This window comes from Pogoniulus pusillus, chromosome 1 (assembly GCF_015220805.1).
Source record: "Pogoniulus pusillus isolate bPogPus1 chromosome 1, bPogPus1.pri, whole genome shotgun sequence".
Taxonomy (NCBI): domain Eukaryota; kingdom Metazoa; phylum Chordata; class Aves; order Piciformes; family Lybiidae; genus Pogoniulus; species Pogoniulus pusillus.
In genome coordinates, this window is record NC_087264.1 from 6974106 (window position 1) to 6988459 (window position 14354).

At 52.5% G+C, this 14354-nt stretch overlaps 1 protein-coding gene and 2 long non-coding RNA genes across 3 annotated transcripts; all 3 read left to right on the plus strand.

Annotated features, from left to right (window-relative positions):
* The first annotated feature begins 2058 nt into the window (after positions 1-2058).
* LOC135180412 (uncharacterized) lies at positions 2059-4136 on the plus strand. Its single transcript, XR_010304421.1, has 3 exons — positions 2059-2173; positions 3306-3432; positions 4065-4136. It is a non-coding gene; the product is annotated as an uncharacterized LOC135180412 (long non-coding RNA).
* Positions 4137-4157: 21 nt separating this feature from the next.
* Positions 4158-8460, plus strand: LOC135181031 (uncharacterized). The gene is made up of 6 exons (XM_064153953.1): positions 4158-4174; positions 4547-4691; positions 5221-5315; positions 6223-6457; positions 7498-7541; positions 8089-8460. The coding sequence occupies exons 1-6, from the start codon at positions 4158-4160 to the stop codon at positions 8306-8308; spliced, it is 756 nt and encodes a 251-aa protein (XP_064010023.1). The 3' UTR covers positions 8309-8460.
* A 3815-nt stretch (positions 8461-12275) lies between these two features.
* Positions 12276-14354, plus strand: LOC135180417 (uncharacterized). Its single transcript, XR_010304422.1, has 3 exons — positions 12276-12390; positions 13523-13649; positions 14283-14354. It is a non-coding gene; the product is annotated as an uncharacterized LOC135180417 (long non-coding RNA).

Consider the following 14354-nt stretch of genomic DNA (forward strand, 5'->3'; position numbering starts at 1 on the left):
GCTCACTCTGTTGTTTAGCAGCACTTGTACACATTTGTTCAGGATGTTTCAGCTACCAAGGACACCCCAGTTAGAATTCCTCTTCTACGTGTGTTCAGTATGTCATCTAACAGAACACTTTCGTTCTGAGGATGCACACTTCATTGGGAACGATTCCGCAGGGTGTTCAGTCTCTGCACGTTGCTGACTCACAGAAAGGGTTTTCTTTTCTCTCTTAGACCTCCAAGTCAATTTGCTCATTGGAATGAAACGGTGTCTAGAATAAAGGTTTGCTTGTTATGAGAAGGAGTCATTTCACCCGTTTATGTGGATTTGGGGCACCTTTTCTACAGGTTTCTATCTAGATTGTGTTTCTTAGGGGGGAGTGCAGCAAATAAAAGGCTTCAAACTGGCTGTAATGTACAGCTCCTAGTGACTTCTGCTATAAGTGCAGGTGCCAACTGGTATCCCAGCAGCATGTCTGATGCCCACAGCTTGGCTTAAAGCTGCCAGGGAAGGCAGGGCTATGCTCAGCAAAGCTGCTGGCCTGAACACTCTTGCAGCTACCCCACAAACAGAGGTATTTCATAGAATCAACCAAGTCGAAAGAGACTTCCAAGTTCATTCAATCCAATGTATCCCACCTATCCATCCAGTCCAACCTATCCAACCAAGATTATCCTGTCCAGCCCTATACAGTCAACTTGGCCATGGCACTAAGTGCCACATCCAGGCTTTTCTTCAACACCTCCAGGGATGGCAACTCCACCACCAACCTGGGCAGTCCATTCCAATGGCAAATCTCTCTCTCCCTGTGAAGGGCTTTCTCCTAACATTCAGCCAATACTTCCCCCTCTTGCTGGTTGCCTGGCAGAAGAGACTGACACCCTGCCTGGCTCTAGCCTCCCTGCAAGTAGTTGTAGACAGCAATGAGGTCATCCCTGAGACTCCTCCAGCCTGCACACCACCAGCTCCCTCAGCCTCTCCTCACAGAGCTCTATTCCAGGCCTCTCACCAGCTTGGTTGCCCTTCTCTGGACACTTACTGGTATCTCAACATCTGTATTGAATCGTGCAGCCCAGAACTGGACACAGGACTCAAAGTGTGGCCTGACCAATGCTGAGTCCAGATGGAAGAATAATCTCCCTTGTCCTACTGGCCACACTGTTCCTGAGCCAGGCCAGGATGCCATTGACTCTCCTGGGCACACTGCTGGCTCATCTTCAGCTACTCTCTACCAGTACTCCCAGGTCCCTTTCCTCCTGGCTGCTCTCCAGCCACTCTGTCTCCAGCCTGTAGCTCTGCTTGGGGTTGTTGTGGCCAAAGTGTAGAACCCTGCACTTGGCCTTGTTCAATCTCATCCCATTGGCCTCTGCCCACCCATCCAGCACGGCAAGGTCCCTCTGCAGGGCTCTCCTGCCCTCCAACAGCTCCACACCTGCTCCTAGCTTGGTGTCATCTGCAAACTTTCTGATGCTGCACTCAGTCCCCTGGTCCAGATAACCAATAAAGAAGTAGAACAGGACAGGGCCCAGCACGGATCCCTGGGAACACCACTAGTGGCAGCTGCCAACTGTCACCACCACTCTCTGGGCTCAGCCTGCCAGCCAGTTTGTGACCCATTTCAGAGTGCATCTGTCCAAGCCACGAGCTGACAGCTTTGCTAGGAGCTTCTTGTGGCAGACAGAGTCGAAGTCTGCACTAAAGTCCAGGTGGACTACATCCACAGCCTGCCCCACGTTCACCAGAAAGGGGAAAGGAAAAGGTGCCGCAACACCTGACTGGCTCCGTCTGGTTCTGTTGCTGCAGTCTGTCTGCACATGTCCTGACTCCTGTCCAGCCTACTCCACATGTCCACGCACAGCCTCCGCCGGCAGGTCCGTGGCATGGCGTAGGCCAGTTAGCCAAGGCAACGAGAGCTCGTGTCTCCGTTCCCGGAGCCCCCCCAAGTTCGCGGTGGAGTCGCGGCTGGCAGGCTTGAACGAGGGCGTGAGCGCACAATGGGTGCCGCACCAGGGATGCCGCACAATGGGAGGCGAGGCCGTTGCCGGGCAACGCCTGTCTGCGCGCCTATAAAGCCGGCGCCGGCAGCGCCGCGGAGCCGGAGCGTCGTGAGCGGCCCTGGTGCGGCGGTTTGGCTACAGCCGGGCGAGAGGCGGCGCCAGCAGCGCGAGGAGCGCGGTCAGCGAGCGAGGTGCGGGCAGGTGGCGGAGCCCCGCAGGGGTCCAGGGCTTCGGGGAGCGGGAGGGTTCTTGGGGACGGTGTGCCCGGTGCGGGCGGTGCTTAGCTGCAGGCCACACAAAGCAACACGAGACCACTGCCAGCTAGAGCGTGAGGCAGAGGAGCCTGGCGGCCATCAACCCAGGTGTGCCGGGTCCTGGACACTCGGCTCCTGAGACCTGTGCCCTCTGCTTGGGGTCAGCTGCAGGAACAAAGCTCTCATCTTCCGTTGTGGGGATGCAGAGTCTGAGCTGCACTGGGGCATCCAACAATCCCTTCGAGACTTACTTTCTGCCCAAAGCAGCTGGCCCTGGCACGGCCAAAGACAGCAGTAGGATGCCTGTTTTGTCTAACCCAGGACGTGCCTGAGCTACTTCCCTGACAAAAGAAGGACACAGCAAGAAACCATCCTGAAGCAGGACTGCTGCGGGTTTGGGTTTGCAGTGTCTACAAGTGCGTGGCAAATGGAAGAAGCCATGCTTGCCCCAGCAGGGATTACATGAGTGTAATAATGCAAGAGGCATAGGAAAGAAAGAGTATATCCCCCCCTTTAGTTTGGCATGAGAACCCTGAAGTGGCCAGGCTGTGAGTCCAGTGAGCCTGCACTGTCAGAGCACCAGCACACGAGGGACGCTAGCTCTCCAGAGTCTGGCACTGCTGCCTTCCACGCAGAACAGTTTCTCTTGGAGTTTTCAGGGAAGGCAAGCTTGGTCTCTGGCTCAAACTGGCTGCTTCCTGAGAAGAGCAAGGCACTCAGCTTCCTCCCACTTCGGGTTGATTTTGGTGAGCAGGAATAAGCGATCCATTCTGTCAAGACCTTTTTACTTTTGGGGGTGCTCTCTGCAGGCGTGGCTGACAGGATAGTGCTGCCTTGAAGCCTGGTGACCTTCTTATTTCCAGCAAATCCTTGCACTTCTAAATGCTGCCTGTGGCTTGGTCTGAAGCCTGCGCAGTGCCTTTCCAAGTAGGAAAATACTTCAGCTTGAGGAAATGCTTGTTGGGCCATCGTCAAGTGAGCACCGCGCTTAGATGTTTAGGTCCTTTTAAACTGTGATTGGTATGTCAGGCCTGCCCATGAAGTAGTAACCAAAGCAGATCGTTTGCAGCTTGCACAGTTACAGACTGACCTCAGTGTGGTCTGTCATGGAGCGTGAAGATTTCACAGAAGTCAGCCTGGAGGCACCTCTTGTGCTGTTAGTGGAGTCTCTGAGAAATCAGATCAGGACTGTCCAGGTAAAGCGACTGCAGTTGTCCTGCTTTCTGTACTTCCTTCTGTGCCTTTCAACAAGCAACCCAGCAAAGTCTCCTGAGAAACACAGAGAGGTGACCCGATCAGCTTGCTCTGTGTTACAGTGCTGCTGGAGTCAGGGGAATGGTTTTTTTCTTTGCCCCCAGAGGCAGTGAGGCTTATTCCCAGATTTTGTTCTTTATTTAGCACATCAGTTCAAGCAGGGTGTGATTCAGGGGTAGCTTAAGGTTCAGAGGTACAGGGCAGCTGCAACAACATCTGCTTACTGATGCTGGAAGGCATCCCCATATGAAGCACCCCAGGTCCTTACTCTCCACTGCACTTGGGAGTTGAGGTGGACCTGTGCGCTCCACCACCCTCCCTAATGCTAATGGCTAACTCAGTCCACGTCCTGTTCGTATGGGCAGCAGCAAGACTGGCTGAAAGAGGAGGAGCCTCTATTTGGACTTGGCTATTTGGACTTGGACCATGTCACCACAAAGTTAACTTCTTAGCAATTAGGATGAGGTGCTACACGTTTCATAGTGCCATTCTGTCTACCGTGTCCTTCCCCACAGGGGAAATCTGTTACTGAGTCCTTTGTGGCCACAACTAATTGTAATGATCCCTTTTGCAGTCTCTTCAAGATGAAGAAGAGAACATGCAGGAATGCTGGGGCAGACTCCAGGTTGCTGCCAGTAACCTGAAGAAGCACTGCCCCTCATCCGTCATGGGTGCCCTTGCTAGGTAAGCTTGTGAAAGAGAAGCCCCAGTTATTAGAGGTACAGAAAAGAGCCGTGCTGAGGCAGGTCTGGAGGTCTGCCAGACTTGCCAATCTGTGGGAAAACAACCTGCTTGTCTCAGGGTAGCTGTGTGAGGAGCAACTGCTACTCGCCTTTTGGTGATGGCTCACAGAGCACAAGATGGTGCTGTGCCAGAGTGCCTTCAGGAGCATGGTGTCAGGGTTCAGGCCCAGCTGGCAGTCAAGCCCCATGCAGCTGTTCACACAGCTTTATCCCAGCCCACCGTGCTGGGATGGGAAGGAAGCCACCGTGTTAGACCCTAGGCAGCCATACCCAGAAGAACAACTGCTGCCACCAAATCTCATTTGCTCCACAGTGTGTGTGAGGACCCTCAAAATGACAAGGAATTTGTTCAGAAATGCGAGCAGTGGATGAATTCCACAGCAGAAATTCACAAGACCTTCAAGAAAAGCATTCCTGGACACTTGGAAGAACTGCAGAAGGACCAGAGAGAGTATGAGGTAAAGCTAAATGTAAAAGTAGAAGCATCTTCTTGACTGGTGAAGGTGGGAGGCGATCGCTGGGAAGTGCCATGCCTTTATCAGTTGTCAGCACTTTGCAGAGGCTTTCACTCTTGAAAAGTGGCCAGCAGCTACTCAGAGGAAAACTTGACAGATGAAAGTCCTTTTCCAGAATGGATGGATCCATTTTTGCCAGGGATCCAACCAGCAGAAATACCTCCTGAGGTGCTGTGTCACAGAAGTCGTGGATTACTCCACCCTGCAGGTTATTACCTGTTGGCCTGTGCCAGAGTAGTGTGGCCTGTGGCAAGTGGCTCAGCAGTTTGTGTAAGAACTGCACTTAAACGGTGCAGAAAAACCCCTACTTGTGGTAAATCAGAAGCATGGTGAAGTGTTCTCACAGTGAGCTTCATGTTGCCACAGTGGACCACAGCTTCACACTAGGGGCGGGGTGTTTCTATCTCTTCTTGCTGTCACTGCAGCCACTTGCAGTGAACACTTACAGCTGTTGTTCTCCTGCTATTTTCAGGAGCTGCAAAACGAAATTTCCACAAATGAGCAGAGATTTAATTCTGTGATGGAAAATGTTCTACCTTCCTGGGAATCTGGAGATCCAGAGAAAAGGTAATCTGTTTGTTTTTGTCCCCAAGGTCATGGTAATTCAGTGAATGTGCTCTCTCCCATAGAGGTGGTACTGTGTCTACCCCTGGCACACTGGACAGGCCGTTGAGTCCTCAGCCACAAACCCCCAAAAGAGGTGTAGCTAAACCTGTTTTTTATCAGGTCCATTTTCTCATCATCAGTGGCGAGAAAGAGAGCAGCAGCAAGTAATGCTTGTGAGCAGAGGTTCAGCTGCCTCAGGTTTTTGCTGGGAAGACACTGTTACTCCTCCCTGCCCAAGCTTGCTGCTTCCAGACAGCTGGCAGGAGAGTGTGTGTGCTCCCCTCAGCCACTTCAGTCTGAAGCCCGTGGCTTGGCTTAAAGCTACCCCAGGGAAGGTAGGGCTAAGCTCAGCAAAGCTGCTGGCCTGAACAGTCTTGCAGCTCCCTCCACAAACACAGGCATTTGTGCAAGAGCTAACGTGGGGGCCACAGCCTCCTGCAGAGGAGCAGAACTGGGAGATGGAGTTGTCTTAATCCCCCCAGCTACACCTGCTGGATCATGTAAGCATGCTGTAGGAAGAGGCCAAAAGCCTGTCTGAACGGGTTCGCTAACAACACACAGGGACTTCCCACTCGGCAGTGAGGTCCCATTGCTGTAGGAGAGCAGAGCCCCTCAGAGTTGAACTGCCAGCTAAACAGACTGGGAAAAGCACAGATCAGTTTTGCAGCACCATCAGAGACCTTGTCTCACTTGCATCGACCTGCTGCTGGTTCTCCAGACAAGTGTTCAGTGCTTATTGTGAAGGCTGCCCTCCACAGATTTCTATGCCAGAACAGGAAGAATGCCTTACGTGGAAAGCCAGCAGAGTGGCTGTAAAATGGAGCCTTACGATGAAGATATGTGAACACTTCACACTTTGCATTTTCAGAGGACAGTTACTTTCCAAGTTCACACTGATGAAGGAGCAGTGGCACCATGTTAGCTGGGTGGTGCAGCAGAGAAAGAAAAGCATCGATGGATTTCTGAGACTGTGGCATCTCTTCCTGTGTTGCCTGCTGAGTCTCAACAGATGTCTCGTGGATACCAAGAGCTTTGTCGCATCTGTGAAGACCCAGGACTGCCACAGCCACCACCAGCGTAGGAATCTCATTAAAGAGTTGAAGGTACTGTGCTTATTTCTCAGCACTCCAAATCTGTGGAGTTTTCCCAAACTGAAGCAACTTCCTCTGTCCAGTAAGGCAAAAAGCTTCACTATCGTGTGCTTTGGGGGGAAAACTCCTTGCTGACACTTAAAGCTGTGAGCACAGATGAGAAAAGAGGGACACTGTGAAATGCTCCCTGTCCTGGGAAACCTCCTGGCCCCTGTTGTCCTTTAGTGGCCTGCTATGCTTTAAATGTAGGACAGAGATTGGATGTGGAAATACAGAGTGGCAGGATGCTCCCATCTGGACAGTGGATCTTCCAGGCAATGAGTTGTGCAGTTTATGTGCTGTGGAAAATCTTTTCCTTTGTCAGCCTTTAGTTCTTGGGTGTGCACATACCTGTGCACTTCTTTGGTTAACAGCTAAGTAAAACCAACCCAGGAAGTCGATGGTTTCATCTGATTTTCTGAAGCCAAAAAGGGCATCTCCGTTTGTGAGTTTGCTTCTTCCCTACTGAAATGTCATCAGTGAGCTTCTAAAGCTTTGGCTAGGCACAGCTTAGAAAGGTCGTTTCTCTTTCTCTTGAAGAGTAAGGCAGTGATCCTGCAGAGGTGGCAAGCCCTGTACTCTGCAGTCATCGAGACCGGGGAGAAGCTGCGCTCTGTCTCCAATCCAGAGATCAGTGCTGATCTCCAGGAGGAGCTGAGCCAGTTACAGCAGAGTTGGGAGGAAACGCAGGTGGAGCTGGAGAAGGTGCAGCTGTCCAACACGCTACAGGTAGATGATGGTGTCTTGAGAGAGGAGCAGCAGCTGCTTCTCCAGTCTTTTGGGTCTCCAGACCTTCCCTTCCAATCTATGGCCATGCCCAGGGCTGAGCTCTGTAGCAACAAGGCAAATAGTGAGCATCTGCTCCCTGCTCTGAGGGAGGTGCCTGTCATGAGGGCTTGTGGGAAGCTCCTCCTGTTGCTGGCCTGATCTCAGTCTACAAGTGTCCCTTTTGAGGCAGAGAAATCCCTTGCAGTTTCTGAAGCTTGGATGCTAAAAGCTCTTTCTCTCACCAGCTCACCAAGAGAAGTGCAGATGACAGAGGCAGCAGCACCACAAGGTATTGCTTTCTATTGACCTGATCTCTAAATAGATGGTGAGAACAGCTGAATGCTAGCAGAAAGCTGGGCAGCTGTTCCTCTCAGGCCCATATATGCCGGTGGAGGTGTCTTCTGCCCACCTGCAGTGTCTCCCCTACGCTCCAGCTCTGGGCTGCACCGCCCTGAATGCTTTCCTTTAGCACTCTGCACCTAGACCCATGTATCAGTGTTGACCCTTGGTTTGCCTTGCCTCCGGTGAAAACACCTGCTTAGCTAATTGTGTTAAGATTGAAACCTAACCTGTGTGTTAGGTTTAAGTCTTCTGTTAATTGCACCAGCACACCAGGAAAAAGAAACTTGCAGCTTAGAGACACAACAGACCATGAAGGGCAAAGGGGGAGTACTTGACCCCCAAGAACATGAGAGTCTGTCCAAAGAGCTAATCTTGCAATGCCATGGCAGAGCCTGATCCCTGCATCTTGGAAGGGGAGTGGGAACCCTAGAGAGGGAGTTAAAGCTACTCCTGTAATTCCAACTCTGATGTGCCTTTTCTTCTGTTCTTTTCAGCGGCAGAAGCGATCGCCGAGGACTTGCTCAGCCCACATCGCTCTGTCGCCGGGCTGTGGCTTGGGCACTTGTACTGTTTGTGTTGCTCCTGCTTTTGCTGTTCTTCCTCACTTCTGTCATTGTCCCTTCTGATGAGTTTGACAGATGCATGTCTGTCAACAACTTTGCCCGTTCCTTCAATCTCATGCTGCAATACCCACATGGGCCTCCACCATTGTAGGAAGCGGCCCAGGAACCTTCAGTGGCAGCACTCTCTCTGTTGCTACATAGGCTCTCTGCAGTGCTTTGTCATGGGGAACTTCTTCATCCTTTCTTGTTCTGTTTTCTTCACTTTAAATGTTCAATAAAGTTTGTTGTTAGTGTTAGGTCATATTACAGTGTAAGGAGCAAGGCTGTGTTGCTTTCCTTTGAAGGTCCAGCAGTGCCTCTCTTCTGGTCAAGCTCTCCACCACCAGTGCTAGAAAGTTTTCCCCAACCCACTTTAGCAGTTGCCAGGATGCACACAGCATTTCCCTGTGCTGCTTTTCCTTCTGTCATGCTGCAGTACCCCAGTGCACTTCCAGAAACTTAGAAAGTCACCAGAGAATCTTTAGTGATATTGACAGAGAAGTATCAATGAACTCGTGAAACAGTGGTAGCTCTTCAGGAGGTCCCAGCTGTGTGAGGAGCAGCTGCTGTGAGCCTTTCTGTGATGGCTCACAGAGCACAAACAGTGCTGGTAGGCATGGGTTTCAGTATGAATGCAAAGATGCTCCTCTAGTGATCTGAAAAGCAAAAAGTCACTACTAAGCACTTCTTTTACTGTGAGGAAAATCAAACCCAAACTAGAGCATGCAAGTCTTGCAGTTTGTCCTCAGCTTTCTCAGGGGCTTTCCAGCTGAGTTCTGGGCCTTTTAATTTGGCCAGTTTTTCAGTTGCTATTTATATTCCAAGTAATTTGAGGGGAAAGTCTGGGTGTTTGTGGGTAAAGGTGATAACAAAGTGTCCAGCTTGTTATACCTGTCCACACACAGCCTCCACCTGGAGCTCTTCTTGTCCAGGGTATGATGTATTCTAATGACCACAGGGCACACTCAACCTAGGGGACCCAGTGGGAGAGGAGAGGGATTTTGAGTTGGATCCCCTAGGGCCCTGGCAGGCTTCAACTCTCCCCTTTGACTGGAACAGCCCCTGGACACTTCTGTGGATTGAGCGAGTGCTTGCTGTCGCTTTGGTGAGTGTACATTGCTTCTGAATGTGACCTTGAGCACTCCCTTGTGCCTTTTGTGCGAGTGATGGGTTTTGGGTGCCCTGTAGCAGAAGGGTTTGCACACAGGTTTTGCGCTGGCTTCTGTCTGGCAGTGTCAGAGCTTAAGAGAACTGCAGAATCGTTAAGGCTGGGAAAGACTCTCAAGATTATAGAGTCTGTGATTGCCTAGGGACGAAGGGAAGTGTGTACAGGGCATTTTGGAGCTCTTTCAGATATGCTCCCGACCATGACCTCCATGTTCCAAAAGCTGAAGCTGCAGCACAAGGAGTGTGTGTGTGTGTGCCAAGGCAATGATCCTCCTCAACACCAGTACATACGCAGCTAAGTGTGACACCCCCCAGAGTGTACCTTTTGGGGAAGACTGGGAAATCAGCCTCTGGAAATGGCACCACTATCTCATGAGATAAAGTGGTGGAAGAGAAGAAGAGGAAAGGCCTTCTGCCTGCCTGGGCGTGAGGGCTGTTGCTCAGGGAACTCGTCTGAGCCGTCTCGTTTGCCGGACTTGGGGGCTACGTCCTGTTGTAAGAAGTGCGTGGCCAGACCCAACGCCTGGAAGCTGTGGCAGGGTGGGGCTCATGGTGCAGGCTGCGCCGACGGCCTTTGCAAGAAGCACTTTGGCTGCGATGCGTCTCCCTTGCGCCCTGAGAAAGCGGCGGTTGGGCGCGGAGCAGCGAGGCGCGGAGGGGCGCGGGGAGCGGCGGGAGCAGGGGCGGGGCTCGCGGGCCCTCCCTCCGGGCCGTGGCGCCGCCTCCGGCGCTGTGCCTGGCAGGATAGCGCTACCTGCTACGCTGGCTGCGCCTGTACTGCCAGCCAGTTTCTGTAGGTCCTTAGGAACGCGTTGCAGCGAGCGGGGTGCAGCACAGTGCTTTGCAGTCACAAGCTCACTCTGTTGTTTAGCAGCACTTGTACACATTTGTTCAGGATGTTTCAGCTACCAAGGACACCCCAGTTAGAATTCCTCTTCTACGTGTGTTCAGTATGTCATCTAACAGAACACTTTCGTTCTGAGGATGCACACTTCATTGGGAACGATTCCGCAGGGTGTTCAGTCTCTGCACGTTGCTGACTCACAGAAAGGGTTTTCTTTTCTCTCTTAGACCTCCAAGTCAATTTGCTCATTGGAATGAAACGGTGTCTAGAATAAAGGTTTGCTTGTTATGAGAAGGAGTCATTTCACCCGTTTATGTGGATTTGGGGCACCTTTTCTACAGGTTTCTATCTAGATTGTGTTTCTTAGGGGGGAGTGCAGCAAATAAAAGGCTTCAAACTGGCTGTAATGTACAGCTCCTAGTGACTTCTGCTATAAGTGCAGGTGCCAACTGGTATCCCAGCAGCATGTCTGATGCCCACAGCTTGGCTTAAAGCTGCCAGGGAAGGCAGGGCTATGCTCAGCAAAGCTGCTGGCCTGAACACTCTTGCAGCTACCCCACAAACAGAGGTATTTCATAGAATCAACCAAGTCGAAAGAGACTTCCAAGTTCATTCAATCCAATGTATCCCACCTATCCATCCAGTCCCAACCTATCCAACCAAGATTATCCTGTCCAGCCCTATACAGTCAACTTGGCCATGGCACTAAGTGCCACATCCAGGCTTTTCTTCAACACCTCCAGGGATGGCAACTCCACCACCAACCTGGGCAGTCCATTCCAATGGCAAATCTCTCTCTCCCTGTGAAGGGCTTTCTCCTAACATTCAGCCAATACTTCCCCCTCTTGCTGGTTGCCTGGCAGAAGAGACTGACACCCTGCCTGGCTCTAGCCTCCCTGCAAGTAGTTGTAGACAGCAATGAGGTCATCCCTGAGACTCCTCCAGCCTGCACACCACCAGCTCCCTCAGCCTCTCCTCACAGAGCTCTATTCCAGGCCTCTCACCAGCTTGGTTGCCCTTCTCTGGACACTTACTGGTATCTCAACATCTGTATTGAATCGTGCAGCCCAGAACTGGACACAGGACTCAAAGTGTGGCCTGACCAATGCTGAGTCCAGATGGAAGAATAATCTCCCTTGTCCTACTGGCCACACTGTTCCTGAGCCAGGCCAGGATGCCATTGACTCTCCTGGGCACACTGCTGGCTCATCTTCAGCTACTCTCTACCAGTACTCCCAGGTCCCTTTCCTCCTGGCTGCTCTCCAGCCACTCTGTCTCCAGCCTGTAGCTCTGCTTGGGGTTGTTGTGGCCAAAGTGTAGAACCCTGCACTTGGCCTTGTTCAATCTCATCCCATTGGCCTCTGCCCACCCATCCAGCACGGCAAGGTCCCTCTGCAGGGCTCTCCTGCCCTCCAACAGCTCCACACCTGCTCCTAGCTTGGTGTCATCTGCAAACTTTCTGATGCTGCACTCAGTCCCCTGGTCCAGATAACCAATAAAGAAGTAGAACAGGACAGGGCCCAGCACGGATCCCTGGGAACACCACTAGTGGCAGCTGCCAACTGTCACCACCACTCTCTGGGCTCAGCCTGCCAGCCAGTTTGTGACCCATTTCAGAGTGCATCTGTCCAAGCCACGAGCTGACAGCTTTGCTAGGAGCTTCTTGTGGCAGACAGAGTCGAAGTCTGCACTAAAGTCCAGGTGGACTACATCCACAGCCTGCCCCACGTTCACCAGAAAGGGGAAAGGAAAAGGTGCCGCAACACCTGACTGGCTCCGTCTGGTTCTGTTGCTGCAGTCTGTCTGCACATGTCCTGACTCCTGTCCAGCCTACTCCACATGTCCACGCACAGCCTCCGCCGGCAGGTCCGTGGCATGGCGTAGGCCAGTTAGCCAAGGCAACGAGAGCTCGTGTCTCCGTTCCCGGAGCCCCCCCAAGTTCGCGGTGGAGTCGCGGCTGGCAGGCTTGAACGAGGGCGTGAGCGCACAATGGGTGCCGCACCAGGGATGCCGCACAATGGGAGGCGAGGCCGTTGCCGGGCAACGCCTGTCTGCGCGCCTATAAAGCCGGCGCCGGCAGCGCCGCGGAGCCGGAGCGTCGTGAGCGGCCCTGGTGCGGCGGTTTGGCTACAGCCGGGCGAGAGGCGGCGCCAGCAGCGCGAGGAGCGCGGTCAGCGAGCGAGGTGCGGGCAGGTGGCGGAGCCCCGCAGGGGTCCAGGGCTTCGGGGAGCGGGAGGGTTCTTGGGGACGGTGTGCCCGGTGCGGGCGGTGCTTAGCTGCAGGCCACACAAAGCAACACGAGACCACTGCCAGCTAGAGCGTGAGGCAGAGGAGCCTGGCGGCCATCAACCCAGGTGTGCCGGGTCCTGGACACTCGGCTCCTGAGACCTGTGCCCTCTGCTTGGGGTCAGCTGCAGGAACAAAGCTCTCATCTTCCGTTGTGGGGATGCAGAGTCTGAGCTGCACTGGGGCATCCAACAATCCCTTCGAGACTTACTTTCTGCCCAAAGCAGCTGGCCCTGGCACGGCCAAAGACAGCAGTAGGATGCCTGTTTTGTCTAACCCAGGACGTGCCTGAGCTACTTCCCTGACAAAAGAAGGACACAGCAAGAAACCATCCTGAAGCAGGACTGCTGCGGGTTTGGGTTTGCAGTGTCTACAAGTGCGTGGCAAATGGAAGAAGCCATGCTTGCCCCAGCAGGGATTACATGAGTGTAATAATGCAAGAGGCATAGGAAAGAAAGAGTATATCCCCCCCTTTAGTTTGGCATGAGAACCCTGAAGTGGCCAGGCTGTGAGTCCAGTGAGCCTGCACTGTCAGAGCACCAGCACACGAGGGACGCTAGCTCTCCAGAGTCTGGCACTGCTGCCTTCCACGCAGAACAGTTTCTCTTGGAGTTTTCAGGGAAGGCAAGCTTGGTCTCTGGCTCAAACTGGCTGCTTCCTGAGAAGAGCAAGGCACTCAGCTTCCTCCCACTTCGGGTTGATTTTGGTGAGCAGGAATAAGCGATCCATTCTGTCAAGACCTTTTTACTTTTGGGGGTGCTCTCTGCAGGCGTGGCTGACAGGATAGTGCTGCCTTGAAGCCTGGTGACCTTCTTATTTCCAGCAAATCCTTGCACTTCTAAATGCTGCCTGTGGCTTGGTCTGAAGCCTGCGCAGTGCCTTTCCAAGTAGGAAAATACTTCAGCTTGAGGAAATGCTTGTTGGGCCATCGTCAAGTGAGCACCGCGCTTAGATGTTTAGGTCCTTTTAAACTGTGATTGGTATGTCAGGCCTGCCCATGAAGTAGTAACCAAAGCAGATCGTTTGCAGCTTGCACAGTTACAGACTGACCTCAGTGTGGTCTGTCATGGAGCGTGAAGATTTCACAGAAGTCAGCCTGGAGGCACCTCTTGTGCTGTTAGTGGAGTCTCTGAGAAATCAGATCAGGACTGTCCAGGTAAAGCGACTGCAGTTGTCCTGCTTTCTGTACTTCCTTCTGTGCCTTTCAACAAGCAACCCAGCAAAGTCTCCTGAGAAACACAGAGAGGTGACCCGATCAGCTTGCTCTGTGTTACAGTGCTGCTGGAGTCAGGGGAATGGTTTTTTTTCTTTGCCCCCAGAGGCAGTGAGGCTTATTCCCAGATTTTGTTCTTTATTTAGCACATCAGTTCAAGCAGGGTGTGATTCAGGGGTAGCTTAAGGTTCAGAGGTACAGGGCAGCTGCAACAACATCTGCTTACTGATGCTGGAAGGCATCCCCATATGAAGCACCCCAGGTCCTTACTCTCCACTGCACTTGGGAGTTGAGGTGGACCTGTGCGCTCCACCACCCTCCCTAATGCTAATGGCTAACTCAGTCCACGTCCTGTTCGTATGGGCAGCAGCAAGACTGGCTGAAAGAGGAGGAGCCTCTATTTGGACTTGGCTATTTGGACTTGGACCATGTCACCACAAAGTTAACTTCTTAGCAATTAGGATGAGGTGCTACACGTTTCATAGTGCCATTCTGTCTACCGTGTCCTTCCCCACAGGGGAAATCTGTTACTGAGTCCTTTGTGGCCACAACTAATTGTAATGATCCCTTTTGCAGTCTCTTCAAGATGAAGAAGAGAACATGCAGGAATGCTGGGGCAGACTCCAGGTTGCTGCCAGTAACCTGAAG

What these genes read in the sequence shown, in the direction of transcription:
- LOC135181031 (XM_064153953.1), top strand. An exon ending in TCTGGAGATCCAGAGAAAAG is followed by an intron (nt 5,316 to 6,222) that starts GTAATCTGTTTG and finishes TTGCATTTTCAG; the next exon opens with AGGACAGTTACTTTCCAAGT. An exon ending in ATCTCATTAAAGAGTTGAAG is followed by an intron (nt 6,458 to 7,497) that starts GTACTGTGCTTA and finishes TTCTCTCACCAG; the next exon opens with CTCACCAAGAGAAGTGCAGA.